The following is a 20655-nucleotide window of genomic DNA, read 5'->3' on the forward strand; positions in this document are numbered from 1 at the left end:
CTTACGTATACATATACTATTTCCATCGCTACTTAGCCTCTCTACTAGCTATTTAACTCTGAATGGCCTCTTCACTACCTGTGCATTTCCTTTAAGAGACAGCAAACTGTGTAGATTATTCATCCGGCACTGGAAACAGACAGTATTCTTTGGTACCGTAGTGTTTTCCAGAGGCTTTCGCACCTTAATCGAGAGATCTGATTGTAATTGCAAACGGGTAACGGGTTTGGGCTCCCAGTTCTTCGTGTGGTGTGTACAGTTTACCCGGTGTGATGACATCTTGACGGACGGCATGTCAAATACCTGACCCACGCGGAAGGCATGAATACCGCCGCCTTTAGATTATTGTCGAAACTCCATCGTAACCGGTTCAATGGAATCCGCTTGACAGACGTTCTACCGTAGCTTAGAATTTCCGGTCTTTCAAGATTTAGTTGCAAGTCTGTAGGACATGTAGGTGAAAATGTCCCTTGCAGCGTGTACATATATAGAAGACCGTTTTCGGTTTTCTATAATATAAGCGGTTACATGCAATACGTTTCTAGATTGCTAGATATCCTATTAGTTGTGCCATTGCCAATGTCATCCATCGCAGCCTTTTCGTTACTGCAAGGAATGTTATGATGTGTAATGTGGTAGTCCATAACATCAAGCAGGTTTATTATGGGTGTACCTAACTTTAGAGCGAATCGCCTAGCTTAGTTATACGAGGCGTATTATAAGATGCGCTCAATTACTAGAATACATTTTGTGGGGTTGCTGCAAGAAAGCGTATATTTTAAAGCTAGAAATGTATGAATGCTGCAAATCATAAGTGCTTAGGGTTAAAGATCCGACTTACTTTAAATCGTTTGCACCCAATGGCAATAGTTTTCTCAATGAGCTATCGTTGGTTCGAGTTTCGTTATATCGTATCGTTATAAGCGTATAATTGTCCTTATATGTTGTGTCATTATTTGTTTTTTCGTGAGCTTGATACACACAATTCGTTGTTAGATTTAACCAGATCGCCTATCGAAACTTTTTTGCCTTCTGCCTATACCTACTATCAGTTGTATATACCAGATGGCAGATAACCTAGCAACAACCTGTGAAACGTTCCGTCACACCTGCAAACGGTCCAGTGGGTCATTTTAATTTTAGATTGAATATAAAGACGTAAGCTTTTTTCGAGAATTTCCAGACCCCTATTTTAAGACTGCTCTGTCTGCATAAAGACCTATCAATACCGTTAAACGTTTCGTGGTAGATAACAAATCGCGGCATTCCTATTATTTACCGGCCCTGCATTGATGCTCACGTAGGTGTTTCGTTAATTGTTTAAATTTTACAGACTTCCATTGAATGAAGACAGGGTGGTATGCTTCGTCAGTCGATTTGGGCGCGTCAATTTCTCTAGGAATTAGTATAGGGAAAATACAATAGGAACTGGTTCGCCAAAAGTAGAAATGCGGCTTGTTACACGATTTTTAACGACGTCGATAATTACCTGGGAAGATCCCAGAATAGATCGTCACAGAAATTACTGGTTCCCCAGCGTTTAAAAAAAGACTGCTAGCTGCGTCATATATTTAGTAATAGCATATACAACATATATAAATACTTGCATGACTGAGTTTTTTGGGTCATATGTGATACTAAGGTATTTTAGATTACAGATTATAAGGAACCAGCGGTGTGGTATATTTTTTTGTCCTATTCTTTGCCGAATGTAAACAAGAACATATATCGCAATGTGCTTCATAGAAATAATATGCATTCTGTCTCCTGCCCTGATATCAGGTTCAGTCGTTTACGCAGAAAGCTCTCAATCACAAGTGTCGATTTGAATGTGTTTATGATACTTTGGCTTTAGAGTCGTAAAATTTTACCACATATCGCTCGAAGCCATTATCGGAAATTGTTACCTCCAGGACCACGATTGGTGCATATTCGCTGGGCATGTTTGGGCCTGCGGTGTTGTTACCAGCGGGCGATAGACGCTTGCTTGCGTTGCGGCTTGCTATCGCCATGCCGCAGGGAATTGAATCTATGGGTTAACAATGAGCTTACAAATGGCCGTCGCTTGTACAACGTTCATCTTCGAGAGCGTTTATCGCGAATGGAAAAGGCTACATGGTGCAAATTTGCCTTTTCACTATACTGACACACGTACTTTTTGATGCTGGGTTAGATTCGCTTAAAGCCGAAATCGGATGCAGACGCACGCTTCCTGTAAAAGCGTCTCATCTGCAGACTGAAACGAGCGCGAGTGATATCGAAGTGTGCCGAGATGATCAGGAAGCGTTTATTCATATTCTATAGCGAACGAGCCGGTATAAGTACGGCGATACTAAACTGACTGTTCGCTGGTCAAGCAAACATGCGGTAGAAGCGTACACAATTTGACTAAAACACTTAATGTTGTGCACAAACGAGGCGGTTATAAAGTGTAAATAAAATACGCAAAGCGAGATTTGAGCATTCAAAGGGGCCAAGATATATCAGTTTCCCTGTAAAATCTCCCTTCAAGCAAACAGCTTTAAAGGATACTGTAGAATGGTAACCGGCGACGAAGAAGACTTTTAAAATGGACTTTTGCTAAGTAACTGGTCGCCTATTGCGACATCAAAACAATAATTCTTAGTATGCCGAGTATTGTCGATTTTCTGCCATCCCAGACTCAATTTAAATCCCTCTATGTGTGCTAAAGGTCAATGTGTTCGCTATTAAATATTCGATAGCAATAGTTTAACTAATATTTCGAAAAACGTTTTGAAGCTCAACGCCTTCTAGAGTATCGACGTGTTCAATGCATTCCGGGCCCTACACCATTTGTCATTTCCCCCCCATGACTGAATATCAGCTAGCTTGACGCAGATAGCGGGACCTGCAAGGAAAAATCGTAGTTGGTTTCACCCAGGCATTTGGGAACGGCAGATGTTTTTAGCAAGTTTTACCGTGCGTCTGTTGACTTGCCGTCAGCACAACATCGTTGCAATATTCATAATTGCAAGCGTTCCAAAGTTGTCTGAAGGAGGTCCAGCAGTCATATGACGCAAAGTAGCAGAAGAAGGTCTGCGACCGGACAAAGGTAACGACACTAATAACTGAGATTAAAAATAACAACGATATCGCTCTTTTCTGTTTTTCAATTCTCGGCAGATCTCCAACTAGGTGTTTCGCCATATCCCCTTCTGCCCTCTCACCATATCCAATTTCCATCCAATGCTATTCGAAACATCATCGGGAAATCAGCCGACTCTGCAAAGCAGAGTGTCGACTGTTAGCGTTCAGTTTCCAGCCGAACGAAGAGAGTTGACTCTTTGAAATACGGGGTTCCACTGGCGGGTTAATACTGCTAGTTAGATACAATATACACTATAACAGAGCAGCGATGAGCTACGCCGATGACTTTTCGCCAAAATAACAGTTACCCGGCAGACTCACGAACGCTACGGTAAAAGGAAGCATTATAAGTGTAGTGCACTACTTGAACGAGGACGATGAGGGAAATGGGAAGAAAAAGGAAAATGTGGATCTAGACAATCTTATGATATCAGTCAGCGAGACGCAGGAAGAGAACAAGCGTACGCTGCAGAATCGCCAATACCCTTACCCTTCGCCGGTCTATCCGCCCGGGTCGCCGGCTCAGTGCCTAGCATCACCAATCTCCTCCCAATCCAGAAGAGCACATATAATTTTCTCCAATATCCCCGATCCAACTCCCCAATTTCCTCTTTTCCGTTGCTCTTGGTCTAGTTCTGACTTTTATATATACTACGTCGTCATCATCGTATTATGAAGACGGTGGCAAGTAGTGTTACATCCCCCTCTGCCCCTTCTGGCTTACTGGCGGCTACTCCTCCTATTTCGTATTTCCCACATTTGGGCTCGACTAGTCGGTTGGTCTGTCCGTTTGTCCGCCTGTCCGTCTCCCCGTATTTGTGCCCGCTACACCCGTTTCTCCTTCGCATTTCGGAAAGATGGCGTTTGTTGAGGAGCCGAGAAAGCTAAAAGATCTTCCTTTCTTTCTTTCTTTCTTTTCGACCGTGCCTTTTTGTTCAACTTCATCGCTTTCGATATTTTCGTCGCTGATTTTTCGTTTGAAATAGCCAAAGAGCGACAGTTATATTGGATTTTAAATGACGGCAGCTTCGATTGCTAAGGGGGTTGGCGGAAAGGAGAGAACGGCAAGGTTCTGACCCGGCTTACTGGGCTAACCCAATTTTTGCCACAAGCTTTAAAGAGTGGTTGTCTTCTAAATATATTCAAGATGGGGCGTGGGAGGTTCCTTCAGAACAGAGATCCATCGTCTGTTCCATCGGAAACCTGTCTACTTGACCCTTAGCTACGGTTAGGCAGACTTGGGTTAAAATTGTTTCTGTTGTGGTCCCTTAGTATTTGAGTGGCGATTTATTAAATTCTTTATTTTGGTTCGCAATAGCGGTCCGTATCAGTCCAAAGTAAGGGAACAATGGCTCGTACTTCCATTCGAGCCTAAACGACATAGTGAGTAATCCAAAAGTTAGGATATAACCAACTTAGATAACGCATTGTAATAATTTCTAAAAAAGTTGTCTCCATTTAACCAGCTTAGTCAGATCGCCTAGAAACATCTACTGTATAGCAGGTTTTCCTAATACATACTGCTACCGCATGATAATAAGCTTTTCTTACTTCAATTACCACTAAAGCCTAAAAAGTGCCTTCGGTGTAACGAGAATAATATTATGTGAGTGAAATACTTCCGTACGTGCTCTTTATAGAGCAGACTATACTCAGTTCGTTGGAGTTTAATTGAGCACCAGTGCTCGTTGTTAAAATGTTACAGAAATTAACTATTTTCGATGTTAACACATGTCCAATGTGCAACATCGGTTCAGAAAGGCTATTTTATATATAAGGAACAGAAGCAGTCAAGCTGCCAATAGGTTCATGAGGTCTCTAGTATAAAGCAAGTCCTAAAGCAGACCTTTGTTAGAGATTCCTGCAAATATTTGTTTGGAGATAGAATGGCAAGATAGTTCGTCAAACTTTTCTCCAAGTCAACGTGCTGATGTTTTCTATGCTAAATGTGTTCTAGAGATGATGACAGATTCGTGACTATTACCTTTACACCTGAATGTGTGAAGGAATGTCATTGACAAAACCTTTTTCTAGGTAGAATGGCTAACAACGGCGCAGCTGGATGTTCTGCTTAATAACCACTTGGCAACGGGCTTCGAGTAACAAATTTTGTAAATCAATGTAAATGCCTCTTTTCTTTCATCAACAGTAAATTCTTATTGATGCATGTGACCATTTAGGGCACAAGCTTTTAGCCTTGAGTCCTTTTGGGAGTCACTTCAATCAGTACACAAACGTCTGAGGTTTTAGACAAAAATTATTTTAGATAAGTTATTTTAAAGGTTCTAGGTCTAGCACAAGAAAGCTTCTGTGCTATAGTTTGCTGTAAATAACAGCATAAGCTAAAAATGAACGGTTTGTACCGATATTAGGTTTGTCAGCAAACAGCAAGTCTGTCATTAAGAGATGCTTGAAGATGGGTTTCATGATAGAATTTGGATTGATTAGACGATCGTTAGCTGCACGTTTACTTTTACAGTGTATAGCCCAGTCTTGCATGGTCATCAACAGTTAATAGAACAGAGAGCTCAGCCAAGGGCGCACTGTTTGAGGGAGCCGCATTTGATACTGCAAAAGAGCAAAAACAACTAAGTGCAGTCAGCCGTATTTACTCGCATCGACGGCTGCCGCCAAAGTTTCGGTCGTAGTCAACTCCTTACGTAATTCCACCGCTAAGCCTAGCGACTTCTAAGCTATCCTGTGAAGTTAGAAGGAGTATCGCTATTCCCGATAGCCTTGTGCGTGATGTGTCTTGTCACGTCAGACGTTGAATTGGTTAAAAGGTTCTCGCCGTGTCAAAGAAGAGGATTGTTTTAGGCACGTTTCAACATCGTTTTTATACGATGATGCTATGGCACACCATATGTTCTTGTTTACAACGCAACCATACAATTTTTCATGATAGCAGACCCCTTAACGCCTCTGATAGGCTTGCAAGCCTACCAGAGGCGTCGAGGAATTCGCTTAGCCTTAGCTGTAATTATCAAAGCCATTTTGGATTATCCATGCGTAACTGATCAAATGTAAAATTCTTTTTTTTTTCGAATTATTTTACTGATCGAGCACGAATTGAGGCCACTTTGATCCATATGTTCGAAAAGGCATTATGAGCGCACAGAGTTTCTTGACCTTTGGGACTAGAAATTCGAGTATTTGTTTATAATTTTACTGTAATATTAAGTTTGTCCATAGGCTTCACTATCGACACTATACACCCTATATCTTGTCGACTAACAGACAAACGTATTGATCGACATGGACTGTTTGTTACCTTGCTTTTTGAAATTTGATTGTGGCTAAGGTTCAATCGATGCGCCTACTGCCTATGTCCACGGTAACGCAAATAATCCATGCATGAATAGTACATGTACTTTAAGCATTTTTTTCTGTTCAACTGAACGGCGTGCACCCGAAGCTGATGGCGTGTTGCAATTTAGCAAACACTACTGCGCCGCTTTTCATAAGCCTCCTAGATCTCAGCCGTAGAGCAAATGCTTATAAGCAAGATCATCGGGAATAGGTAGCGTAGATATATGTGGCTAAGGCGAAATAATTATCAGTTAAAATTAATGTCTTCTAATGATTAAGGTGAACGTTTTGTTCTCTGTACACGTGTCTGTCGAAGACCTCGTGCTTCCCTTCTGTCAACTAAATTAGACTATGCTGACAACTTTCGGGTTCAAAAAGTGAAAGGCTAGCTTTATGGCTACTCTCTGTGTAGATGCGATCGAACGAAGTGAGCCTACCTCGATTTGCTACTACCTTGTAAAAATGTCCGGGATCATAGCTAACCCAGCGGTAGGAATAAAGTTACTCCAGGTAGGAGAATACGAGAAACATTCGTTCTATTTTTGTTTTTCAAGTGAACCTCAATAGCACCTTCTTGCCAAGATCTATTCGCCAAGCTCGATACTGAATGAATTAAAAACTCAGATTTACTTTTTAGGTGCCTACAATTAACTTTTGGCAGCATGCGGTAGAGCCTTTTTAAATATACTCTTCCTTGTATTTGGATCGTAAATGTTGTTTGGCGATCGTATAAGAGGTCAAAAAACAGGTTATTAGCAGGTCATCTTTGCTCGTTCTCTTTAAAGATGATACAATACACTGATTTGCTTGATGTGCAACAACTTTCTGCTGTAACCAAACTGTGTGATCGTTTGCCTTCTTCTCTTCTATTGCAAATAAAGAATGATGAGTTTTTCCCATCGGTAACTTCTATTTGACTCGACATGTGCTGATATGCCTTTGCTATTTTAGTTTTTATAACGACTCAAGGTGCCTCTTGGAGCCGTCATCTTTGGCAAGGGTCGCGTTGTGTTACTATGGGGGCAATATTCAAGGAATAGCGATGGGCTGGATTGACGCAACGGCTTTCATGTGACTAAGCAGTGATGGGATTGCAGAAATTCAATAATCCAAAAATTGCTCAGTTTCGGCCTGGTACTGGCTCGAACACACTGAGCATAAGCTCAGTCCGGCGCTACTCATTCAATTACCGCAGTAGCCTAATTGTTACCTATCTTGTGAAGTGAACAATAGTTGTATGGAACCATGCGCAGGACTAATCCGTCATGCGTCTTTTTAACTTCGAGTATCGGAGCTACAACGATTAGTTGACCATAAAACTCGAGTCAGGATTTCAAGAGATGTTTTGTATTCCAAACACGACTAAGAAACGATTGGATACTAATAGTGTTATCAATATTACAATATGCTACTTACAATTTAATAATATTAGGAAAAGCGGCAATGTGCAAGAAACCGTGCTTCCGAGACTCGTGTTTTTTCTTTCATACACCCTATAGATACTTTTTTTCTAAGAAGACATTGTGCAATTTAGCGTCAAGGACCCGCTGGGAAAAAGAGGCAGCCGGCCTGGAATTTTCTGAGCTTATCTGGGTCATTTCCAACAAATTTACGAAACTATATGGTGACCATGTAAGCAGCTACTAACTCAATTCGTTTTCCTTTCTAGTGATAAATCCTAGTGTTTCATAATCTTTTGTGGTAATTATTTTTACCGACGTTAAGATCTGAATTCAAATGCTCGCTGTACATGGTTGCCATGACAACAGACCCAAAGAGAGGCGTACTTGCCATCCAGGTCGCGCCAGCCTGCAAGAACCCATGTAAAAACATAAAAGCTTCTTGAAATTCAATGTTGGATTCTTTCATGCTTCCATAAGCTTCATCCTTTCAACACCATTTTGGTCGTACGTTTCAATTACCGCGCTTCAGACACTAGTTTCTCGTATGTGGAATAGCTCTGCAGTATTCTTACGTATTGCCTACGTGAGTGAGCTACCTTAAGCCTTGATTGAACGATCTAATGTGTAAGGAGGCGTGCATGTGTCAGATGTAGTGCGCAGAGCAAACACGATATGTCTGACAAGCTTTAGATTTCTCCTTCTCCTACAACCCATATTCGATTCTCCTTCTCCCTCCTTAATCCTGCTTACAGGCCTTGCAGTGGTACAGAGCTCAAATGCCAGCCACAAGTCGACTGCACACTTCATTTCCTTTGTTAACGACTGGCACCAACCTTTGCACAAATCCAGGGTGATCGACCGACCGGCCTATCGGAGCCTGTTGTCGTAACCTCTGCTCAACGTAGTGCTTACGGAATAAATATGTATGACAAAGCTTTAAACGCTTTTGTGTATTTTTGATAGTATCCGCGTGTGTGATCATCTGACCCATCAAGCTGAATAAACAAGCCAACGCGTCCAATGATGACTGAAAGAATATCATAACGACATGAGACACTCCCATTATAAAGATAACGTTAGCTCGACTATAATGTAATGGGAATATAACTGTTATGCAGATACATGTATAAGGCAGATCTAAAGCGAAAACATCTATGAACAAAAATGGAAGCGGTAAAAGAAGCTAAAGCAGGTTAAAGAGGTGACAGAGATTGCACTGTATAAACGTACGCGTAAGATGAAGTAAAGGCATAATAGACCACTGGCGTTGATTGAAGCAGCAAGACTGAGGCGACTCGATATTATCACCATCTCTTTCATACTATAACTCGGACGCTTAAAGCTATTTATGTTTCACTTGCGGTTGTTATTATAATAGTCGTGTTCTCTCTTGTTAACGCCTACTTTCGGTTCGCTTTTCCAGCCGCCCTTGTTTTTCCTATATCGTTTGGGTGAGGACGCAAAAACCTCTGCTATCGTGTTGTCTACCTGCGCCACGTTTACCAGGCAAAGCCTGGCTTAAGCAAGGCAAAACAAACCCGTCTACACAGAATCACATGTTAGATGACAGTAGGATTACAGTGTGTTTCTAATTTTCCGTTTCTGGGGACAATGAAGTTACCATTCATAATACAGCCTAAATAAGACTCTAAGTAAAAGATGCTCAGCGGAGTTTTATTGGTAATCCACTTATATATGTATATATATTAGAGCACGGCGACTAAATTTAGAGCAGGATTGGCGGACTATTTGTCGTAACCGGCACTCTCCATTTCTTGTGACAAAGGTAAGGCTGAACAAAAAAATCAAACTGTCATATAAACAATAATGGGCCTTTTTTTGCAAGTTAAGCAAAAATAGGCTACTCTTCAGTTTCTTTGTGCCGGATCCACTTCGGTTCGAATCGGTTGAATCACAAACCTCTTTTATTGCCCAAAATCGATGGTCAACGTTATCGCCGGTCGTCATGTGCCATGCGAAAGTTCCGAGAAAGATTCTCACGAAACAATCGAAAAATCTTCAACGACTCAGAAACTTAAATAACTTAAAAGATTTTAAGCAATTTAAAGAACTGAAAAAAACATGATTGATGATTTTCGATTCGGAAATTAACGCCCATTTTAAAAAAGAAAATGTTAGTTGTCGATTGGGTCGTCCAGGCAGACCCTAACGGTTAGTCTTTTTGTAACTTTTCGTGCTTACTTAAATGTTTTTGACCATTTTTACTCCTGATATGTTTGGCCTGCTATCAATTCAAATTTCAGTCCGCTAGAATTTGTTGTATGCAACATATCTAAGCAATATTTTTAAAATTTTATACCTATTCACATCTACCGACATCTCTCCACCAGCCACCAAATTGCTACAGGTTAGAGCGAGAAAGGCTGTTGGATGCATTATCTGCAAAAAAACGAGTACCAATAAATGGCCGTCCGTAGTGACGAAAATAGTTTTCTCTGTTGATACATTCAATGCACGATGCGCCAATGGCGGGACTTGCTACCTTTGGTTCTTCTCAACAATATATATACAACAAGCTGAGTTAATACTGTACATATTATTTCCCCTATAATATATGGGGAAAGAATATATAGGAAGAATTCAGTTTTAACTGGATAACATTGACAAACTTGCGTCTTGGATCGTTGTAGATGGAAAAGTTACATTCGATGAATGTAACTTGGTAAAGTTACAATAGGATGTATAGTGTTTGACATTAATTCAGTATACTACATTCAAACTAAAAGACACGATGCATTGACACAATTGTGCAGCTGCATTACGCTTACCAGGAGCTACGGTGTGGCGAGACATTTCAGTAGTAGGATTATTCCTTGACCACTTAATGACTGGTGCCCATAACGTAAGTTTACTACGAAAACCTGTAGCAAACCTCATTTCCAACAACGGGAACCACCTGCGCAGTATGATCGTGCAACGAGCGCATATCTCGATTAGAATCTTTCAAACAAATGGATTGGTCGAAGAGATTTCGTAGAATATCTTTTCCATTCTAACGCTGATGCGCTTTTTCGGGTCAACATATTTTAAAGATTAATTATAACCCACGAAACTCACAACACAGGGAGATTAAAAGCCACATTTAAACAGGAACGCACCGTAATACCAAACCGAATATCGGTTGAAGCTTGTAAATCAATAACCCACCGTTATCAGTTAAAATGATAATAATTTTTAACACTTACGGAGGAGAAACAGTTATACGTTCTATACAGATTTATTTGCGATATTAATATTAGTTCTATGTAAATGCAAAGTGAGGTTAAAATCATTCAGAACGTTTGTATGTTTATTTCAGCGCAGCTTGGCCTAGTGCGTCTCGGCCTTTCTTTACTCATTCAACTCTTTCTAGAGAACAGATAGATCAACGGATTTAGTCATACGTATATTTGGCGAGCAGTTGTATATATCAACAAATGTCTCCTTCCCCAATGATAATAAGTGAACAGCAATCGAAACCTACGCGGCGGATAAAAAAGGAAATCATTACTTAGGAGCAATGATATATTGTTTGCGACAATGGACTTTAATGCTTCTAAAATAATGTTCCCTTTAGACACTTTACAGTTATAAACATCTCTACCAAACATATGACGTTCTGTTTTTTAACGACCATAAAGTTGAACCGAGCATCGGCTATTTTCTAAAACTATCCACGTGCAACTGTAGTCACTCCAGGTCACATCTATACGAACTATCACGGCAGACTAATAGAGAAGTGTTCGCACTCCACAAACTTACTCTATCGAGCCGCTCAATCTCAACGGTCACTCCCCGATACCATAAACGTAGTGATATACGGAAAGGACCATTCATCTGTTACTCAACGCCACTATGGCCGTACGACTATACAGACAGAGAAACTAATTCCCTGGTCCCCGTGAACTTCGTACGTACTCTTGCATCTGATTAGGAGTAAGCAGGACCTCGATTCAATAAATCATCCAGTAATTCATCTTGTTGTAGCGTACGTTATGCAGCCTGTACAGATGAACTATCGTTTGGCATTTTCAGGGATCACGTCACAGTGAGCTATTCGACAGCAGGAACTGAACTCGTAGCAGATGGCCGTGTTGACGAGCAGGCACACTTTTCCGAAACTAGGATAGGTTTCAAGGTTAGCTGCTTTCATCCACCTCATTCGAGTTACATTGTCTTATATTGGGTTGGTTGAATCAGAAAAATAAATATCTCTCCTTCTAGTCGGAGTGCCGCGCCTTGCTGGCGGACTGAAATATGGAGAAAATAAATATCTTTCCATTATCGCATGATAACTAGATCAATGCTTTTACGGAAGTTTGTATCTCTCGGCGAAGAAGAAGAAGAAGAAGAAAACTGGTTGAGGCACGCGTATCTGGGCAGAGTCGGCAGCAGCCAACAAGGAAAAAAATGAAAGTACTAATGCAGCACCCTCGTTCCGACCAGCAGGCCCAATCTCCATCTTTTTTCCTTTCTTCTTCTAACAACAGCAACAGAATATCGTTAGGATATTGACCGCTGTTAGCTACTCTAGCTGGATGTATTTGCCGGGCGAATCGTTGTCCTGCCACCCGTCTTATGCAAAGACTGCATAGGTAGATTTGAAAGCTTTCCTCACCGCTGCTGTGGCCGCTTTCATCCTCCGCTTCTGCAACAGAAGCGGATGATGTCGAGTGGCATACGCTCGATATGAATCAAGTCCTTAAATTAGCTTTATCTGCTGATTGAATGAAAACAATAGTTCGATAAATAGTAGACAATATTCTGATGTGACATTGTTTTTCTCCAAAAAACGACCCTCTCGTAGGATAGCCTGTAGTTGAGTTTCGAGGCGATTCTGACCCGAAATGAAATCTGTATTAGACGAGCTAGAAAGACATCTGTCTGAACAAGTCGACTGGGTTTCCTTATTCGACAGGCAGTGCGTTCATTTCATCTAAACCTGAATAGATGACAATAAAAGGCTCAAACAAATATCCAAGAATTGTGGCCATTCAACATCTAATTGGACAAGAGGTTTCCCGTAACTGAATCTGGGTATGTTTACTGTGTGTGATACTCTAAACCCCTGTATAAATAACTACATGTCAACAATAAACATTTAGCGACGAATAGTAGCTGAAAAGGCACAACTGAGCGTGCCTGCACATCCTAATCTATAACCTACAGCGGTTTAAATTGTCTGATCAGCGGGCCTCTTTTATATTCTAGACCTGTGGAGTTTTATTCTTGTGCTTGCACATATTTTTCATTCCCATTGAAAAGCTTATTTAGCTGAGTACTTACATATCTGCGTCCTAAAATAATAATAATAATATTAATAATAACATCTAGAGCAATAAGAATAATAATAGATCAGCACCAAGGCAAACAGAAATTCGTTATTAAATATATGTTGAATCCTTCAATCTTCATACTGCGCTGATCGCAGGTATATTTACAAATAAACGTCTCTATTAGTTTTGTGTTCTTCTACAAGCCACTACTGAAAGCTAGAAAAAAAAACCTCGTCAAAATATAAACGCTGACAAAGATAGTCTAATATTAGTTTCTTGTCGAGGTCAAAAAAAAAAAGGTAACAGAGAGCACAGTATACTTTGTCTGTGTGTCGGTGCGTAATATTCTTCGTTTATGTTAAATGAGTCTAAATATATTTTCCCATCGAACCGCAAGGGATTTGTTGAGACGTCAGCGCGTCAATGGCTGGTTAGAAGCATGGCGCGCACTATATCTAACAGCAGGATATAAGGTACAATATAGCCGGATCTATAGGTACTATTATATTGACAAGGACATCCACGACGACGCACTCCACGTTGCTGTTATCTGTGACGTGTTTTCTCGTGCCTCTTTCATTCTATCGTTGCTAAGGCACAGGATTCGTAGTGCTCGTAGTTGTACGTGTGCTATGTCCAGTAATCACAACGTTAGCGCGTTCGATGCCATTGCTTCCATCGCCACGTACGCTATCAAACGTCTAAACAAGCTGAACGCGAAGACTAAGTGAAAGGCAAATACATACAAGCCGTCACTCGGTGCGGTAGGTTTATCGCGACTTACTGGACAGAAAAAAAAAATATACTCACTCGACGTCATTCGACCAGCGTTTTATCCCAACTAGCGTTCTGGTCTAGCTAAAGCCCTCATTTTCTGCCCACACTCCTCAATCCTTCCCATTCTATCTTTTCTTTTTCCTACTTCCTCAGATTTTCGTTCTTATTCGGTATCTAGAATGTTTCCGTATGGTCCCCAGGGAAGTCGTCGTAAAGGTAAGGCCAAAGGTATCCCTAAGCCGGACACTCCGTCACCGAAAGAGCAGCAAAGGCTGTTGTGGCGACTAAAAGCGACAAGCGCAGCGCGGGATCAGCAGCAGCAGAAGTCGCAAACGTCGCAGTATGAGTAGAAGCAACGACCTGCGAAGCATTTCTCAAGCAGGCAACATCGGACGAATGGTGACAGATAACTGTAGTGGCTTGTCTCCTTGTCCATGCGTCTAGCCCGTTCAGGCCACTCGGTTGTGCACGTGTAGGCGTCGTATCCTTTTGCTGCTACTCTTTTCTATATGGCACAGGCCACTGCTAAGGCGAACAAGAGCAAGCAAAGAGCGACAGCAGCAACGATTTCGCTACTCTTCTTTTAAGTAATATCTATGCTAAATAGTTTTGCGCCTTGCCCTCTTACCCGCGCTTCGCGTTTTCCTTACGGCTGTAGAAAGGTGAAGACGTTGCCGAGAAGACAGGAATACACACGCAGTGGGCTTCGGTTGGTGAGTAAAGGAAAAGAAGTATCAACGACAAAATTCTTTTCACACGTCGAACGTATGGGCATACGATTGTTTAAGGTCCGCGTATGGAGCAGCAGGGGGCATCGGCTTTGTTAAGTGACCATCAAGACGATAATCAAAGGAAAGCGCGAACGACCAGTATAGACGTAAATCGTTCCGTCAATCTGGTGTATCAAATATATGAATGTGAGTGGGCGTTTATGTGCGCGCAAGAACGGGCAAGTGCAAACGAGTTTGAACCGACGCAGGCTTTTGCCGTTGTAGAATGAAAACTGAGGGTTGTTTATGGAACTATTTGACCAATTATGAATCGGTCTTATACATTCGACGTGGCTGGTTAAACGCAATTGAATCTATTTTGCAAGCATTTATAAACGATGGTAATGGTTATGGCCTTAATAGAGATCAAGCTTCTTTTTCATGCAAGGCAGCGGCTCATATTCCTCTAAGACCTCGGCACACGAGAGTGACAATTGTACATATGCATCTAACCTTTTCATGAGTCTTTGACTGTCAAATTTTCATAAAACATAGACTATTTTCACCTTTATCTTAGCAAAAAGACTAAATAATAGACAGCTAAATGCCGTCGATTATATCTAAATAAAAGATTATCCAAAGCGTACTACTCCTTGATATTTCTAGCGAAACTTTGCATTGCATTACGAAGTTACCAGTCAAAAAAATTTGCAAGAAGGGCGACGAAGCCAAGATGGGCTTTATCCTAGTCCAAATATACGGTGCACATGTTCACTAGCAGCAAAACCCAGATTGGTTCTATATCAAAAACCTATCAGTTTTAGAAGTTCGTTCCTTGTTGCCTCTCGACAAGTCCTATACAAAGTTCTTGGTTGAAAATCAACATCGTTCAAGCTGAAACTGCATGCCTACGTACGCCTACATAATCTATGCCACAGACAGAACTAAAATATGCATCATCGTCATAGAGTTTTAGCAAAAGCAACCGTCAAGTGTTTTGGGGAACGAGCTCTCACTAGGTATCGGTAAGAAAGAAAGAAAGAAACCCCCCAGCGTCAGAAGTGCTCTGAACGTCAGAGTCCTCTACGATAAGCAATAGTTTCTTGGCCAGGATCAAAAATCGTGCGTAGAATGGCAGCTAGAGAATGAATAGATTAATTTTCTTCCACTGTATGATAATAACGAATGCATTAGATATCTCATATTTTTTAGTGTTTAAAGAGCTTTACTAAGAACCAGTGCCACCAAGTAATCTGTTGGCAAACGGATGCATTTCTTACCAACACAGCAACCCCCCAGTCAAACACAAGACTGACCACTACGTTACACGCTATAATAATGAAATTAGACTGTGCAATTTCACTAATGTAGGAAAAAATACCGTACAAATACACGAAAAATGGTAACATGTTAACAGCCTAGATGACGTCTGTCACTTTGAATCCTTCTAGCCAACTGTTTAGATTAGTTTTCAATAATCTCTATAAATATTTGTCCAATGATATACATGCGGATAAACGAAATGATAGACTTTTTATAATCACTTAGCCAAATTGCATGCCGTTTCCAGACGCTATTTTTTCGGGCACCTGTGTTCCTGACGTACGATGAAAATTGTCATACGCCCATAATTATAACATTTTTCGTACGCGTGTTTTATTGCAGGACTTCACGCTCAACAACATCATAGTCGAGACTTATTTTCACGGTGCTATCAGTACTCCAGTTTGTCTTGACGAAGCTTACTCCTCTTTATCAAATCGTAATGTTCGCCTTTATTGGGATGCCATGACTGTCTTTTACTGAGTCAATAGCTGTTGTCCAAACATTGTTATAGGCCGGGGGGCATTGCGCATGCAAGTGTAAGTAGTCAGTCTCGGGGCAGCGCCAACTGATGAAAGCTGACGGTCGTGGGTAGCCGAGATGAACGGAACCACCCGATTCCCTCTCATACTTCCCTACAGTTGTTACCAAGTATACACAACACTTCCTAGCCTTGCCAAGTTATGTTTGGTCCAAAAGAAGGTTTCATCATTTTTGGAGTAGTCCTGCTGGTTTGGTCGTGTCTTCTGTTGTGGCAACTTATCACGCGAGACACGTCCAGAGCAGACATCTTATCCATCAGTTAAAAAAACAATACATTGTCTCATTGTTATGTAATATATGATAGAAAAATACAGCGCGGTGAGCGTATGGAAGCTGTTTATTATTAAGCAAAGGCAGACAATGTGTTACGTTACGAATGTATTACATGTATGTAGAGATACAATTGTGGTCAAAGTTGAAGTTAGCAAGAAGTAGACTTACAGCTGAAGCAAGATATGTTTCAACCGAAACTCTATATTATTTTCTAGTCGAGCGGCTGCTTTTTCAGATTCACACTAAATAATTGTTGAAAAGATGCATCTGGCCAAACATCATAGGAGGAAAAAGGCGTGATCTTATAGGCTCATGTTTATTGTCTTTTTTTGAAGGAAAATGACTGGGCGAATTGATTTTTCTCCGGCACATCCATAGGATTATGGTGATTACAAAATGTTATATAGCTAAAAAGCTGATGCGACTTAAGCTCAGAGCAATGATCCGCTTCAAAGAGCTCTAAAAACTAAAACGAGTATTCGCAGCTGATCCTAGATTTTTCGTAATAGCCGCGTCAAATTGTTTCAATTAGCTGCATAGATGCAATATATCCCATATTATCGTACGCCCTATAATTTGGCCAATTCGGTCAGTGAAAAAAGAGCTCAGTATCAAATAAATGTTTCGGAAACGAAAAAGCTCTGCTAACTGTCAGGTGACTTTTATACTATGGGTATAATATATAAAAAAATGAGCTCGTCAGTTCTGAAGTAATACCTTGAGCAGGCAATAGCTGTTTGGAGCTCGCACGAGGCCAGTTATACCTAGCACAAATATATAGTTGTATCGACAGGGCCACAATTGTAAGGTATAAATAGGTAATTGCCCCGACAATATAGATATTAGCTTCTCTTTGTTGATATTGCCAATAACAACAGCCAACGGAAACTCCACTAATACCTCTAATTCACTCTGCAAGAGCCCGGTAGGGTCACTACATTCCGCAGCGTGCCTTTGATAGGTAAAACTAAACAAGATGCTTTCTTTTTTCTTATTATAGTTAGGTTTTTGGTTTTACAGTTACCAAGTCTGTATTTTGAGGTTCGAGATTCGCTTCAAGTTTCTTATTCAATTAATAAAGCTGGGAAGTTGATTTTGACATTCTTTACCTCTCTATCAGTACGATTTTTTAATATATTTAAAATCAGCCCCTATTCCGCCGGAAGCAATATGACACAATGGAAACCGTTGATGTTGAGACAAATCAACTTGCACAGAAAAAAAGGGATTAAAAAAACTACATAATAGAAGATATCTTTGAACTGAACGTGCCACTAGAATGTGTATTTTTCCGGCAGTACTATGAGCCCACACCGGGTCTTGATCGCAGCGAAGCGGAAACTACCTAGAGCAGCTAGTTACAACGGTAACTTTAACTAAACCGCTGGTGAAAAAGGCAACGATAGTCAACTTCCTAATTTCTTGACACGACATATGTGCGTTTTTGATGCAGCGTATCTTTAGGTACTATCCTGTGCACAGTCTGTAAATTAGATTAGTTTCGATCGGTTATAGTTTAACCTTCCTTGAATGAATATAATAATTTATGTTCACCGTACAGGCGATTTGACAGTTGATGGTTGCTCGATTAACGGGCTAAAAAAACAACGCTAGAATATATGTTAAAGTATTTCTCAAGTTTTTTGAGCTTTTCCGCATAAGGAACAAGCTAAACGCTTAGAGAACAACGAGCCTATTTAACCATATTAAGTATTGCATTTAATTTTTATCTGAACAATATCTCCTTTCATTTTAGATACCGCTACCGGTCACCGCAGCCGTGTTATGCTAAAGAAGTTCCGTTCTGAAAACGTAGTACCCGAACTGCCTAGTTAGTTGGAAAAGAAGCAACAGACCTGCACAAGTCAATGGAAAACAACATAAATCCCAGCTCTCATATCCCACTTCATTTATCCACAGAACTTGCGAAAAGTCGTTCCGGTCGATTGTGCCGGCAAAAATTAGCATGTAGAACAATCCGACTTTGTGCTTTGACGCTGTAGCGGCCGTTGTCTTTCCGTCTCTCATGAAGCGTGGCCGTCTTCAATAACTTAAATTAAGGAAATTATTTTAATTTTAATGGCGGGCGCCGATTGCTTCTTAGAAGAAAAGAAATATAAGGAACGGGGATTAGACGCAAATTGCGTGTTCTTGCACGAAGCCTTTGTGCGTAGAACAAAATAAACAAAGCGACGGAAGTGGTCGAGTGTAAACAACGAACAATTGCTCCTATCTACTAACGGTGCAGTTACTTCATAGGTTTTGCTCTGCTATTCACGGTAAAATTATTGTACGTTGTACAGATGTTTTTTCGCACGAACACTTCTTCAATACTTAGTTCTTCTTTTTCGGAAGTCTCAACGCATTCCTTAAGTCCCAATGATCGGCCAGAGCAAACGACTTATTGCACATTCTTCAACACCGACCCAAGTTTTCATTGTTACAGTTGTCGTTGCTGTCTCTCAACCTGGCTACCAGCATCACCGCTCCCAGCACGTTGGCATCATGCCAGCGCTTTTCGCCGGGCCTGGAGCACAGAAGTTTGTCTTACTGAAAGCCAACATGTATTTATTATGATTTCTCCCTCGTTCAGGGCCAGTCTCGAGTCACACCCCATGCTCGCTGCTCTAGCTTTTACTACCAGTTCACTTACTACATCACCCCTCGCTGGTCGCGTTCGCAACTGCTGGCCGACTTCCCGTATCCAACATTCGCTCCGCCTTTGCCTCCTTTCTCTACTTTGCCCTCGTTTTAGTCGGCCCCGAGCAAGCGAATGCCGTGGCTGGTCGTAGTGGAGGAACGGCACACGCTCGCTGCCTTTGCCCCGCCACTTCTTTCCTGCTCCACGTCCCGTTAGTCCGTTCTCTTCAATTTTTTCCTTTTTTGCTCTGCTGTCTGTTTTGCAGTTGTTGCTGCTGCTATGGCAAGTACGAAACAGCTAGCGAGGCTTCTTCCTTTTTCCCGAACTTAGCCGACCGTCTATATTATTATTTTTCGGCAGTTAGTTCGTCTCTTCTAACGTCGGGACCGCTGGTGCTTCCGTCCCTACGGTTGTTGTGTGCCGGGTATTTTCTTTAGCTGATCTCCCCTTTTCTCTCTCTGTCTTGTATCACCTCCTGCAGCGTTGTCGGATTTCTTTGTCCAGTTTTTCATGTCCGTTCTTGCGGGCTTTCTCCATTCTACCCACCATCTCCACCTCTTTCCCCTGGTGGACTCTTTTTCTTATCAACCCAATTTCTTTCTCGCATTTGCCCGCATTCAGCTGTTTGGCTTTTCTCATAGTTCTTCCCACTGTTTCTGAGCTGATCCAGTCGGGAAAAGGAAGAAAGAGAATGCGTGGCCTGGTTTCGTACAGGCTCGTCGGTGCCGGTTGTGCTCGTAGTGATGGCGAATGTAGCGCAGACGACGGCCTGAGCGGTCGTTCCGCGCGAGCAGAACGCTAATCTGTGACCGGGTGATAAATCTGTTCACGCCATAATCAACGATAGAAGAAGCCTTGGAGAGTTTCCTTTTTGACCGAGCGTGTTTGCGTGCAGTTTAGAATTCGATTCTGGCAGACGACCAGTTATATATATGGACCATACGCTCCCCTTCTCCCTATATGTATCTCGGTCGATTCAATTCTTTCATAGACGCATACGTACACAAATGAATATACCCGAGCCTACCAAGGCATAAAGACCTAGAGTGCAGGCTTCGTTAATTTTCCTTCTTGATCTCTTTTCTTTGTACTGACTCGACAACATTGTACTCTATCTAGCTTGAGGAATGTTACTTTTCTTTAATCTGCTTCGATGGGTTATGTCATACAACAGGCTGACAGCATGCAGCTTACATAGTAAATTACCTACTATGTGATGGCTATTTCTTGTGTTTAGCTTAAAGAGCGTATGTATGGCTCTCAAATTCATGTAAATTATTGAACTTAAATAT

The 20655-nt window shown here is 41.3% G+C and overlaps 1 protein-coding gene across 9 annotated transcripts in view; it reads right to left on the reverse strand.

The window, feature by feature from the left end:
• Positions 1-20655, reverse strand: part of LOC111259938 (uncharacterized) — an 86662-nt gene that overhangs the window by 42333 nt on the left and 23674 nt on the right. For 3 of the 9 annotated variants that reach the window (XM_086968085.1, XM_086968083.1, XM_086968084.1), the window contains exons 1-2: positions 9051-9150; positions 8654-8847 (exon numbers count right to left, since the gene is read on the reverse strand). The exons of 4 other annotated variants lie outside the window; for them this stretch is intronic. In XM_086968085.1, coding sequence (XP_086824211.1) covers positions 8654-8847; positions 9051-9140 — 284 coding nt within the window. In that variant the 5' untranslated portion in view covers positions 9141-9150. Of the gene's footprint in view, positions 1-8653; positions 8848-9050; positions 9151-10609; positions 10738-20655 lie in introns of those variants that run through there. 2 more of the 9 variants (XR_015310805.1, XM_086968086.1) reach the window with 1 other exon arrangement.

The sequence above is a fragment of the Varroa jacobsoni genome, unplaced genomic scaffold, assembly GCF_002532875.2.
Source record: "Varroa jacobsoni isolate VJ856 unplaced genomic scaffold, vjacob_1.0 scaffold_386, whole genome shotgun sequence".
Lineage (NCBI taxonomy): Eukaryota > Metazoa > Arthropoda > Arachnida > Mesostigmata > Varroidae > Varroa > Varroa jacobsoni.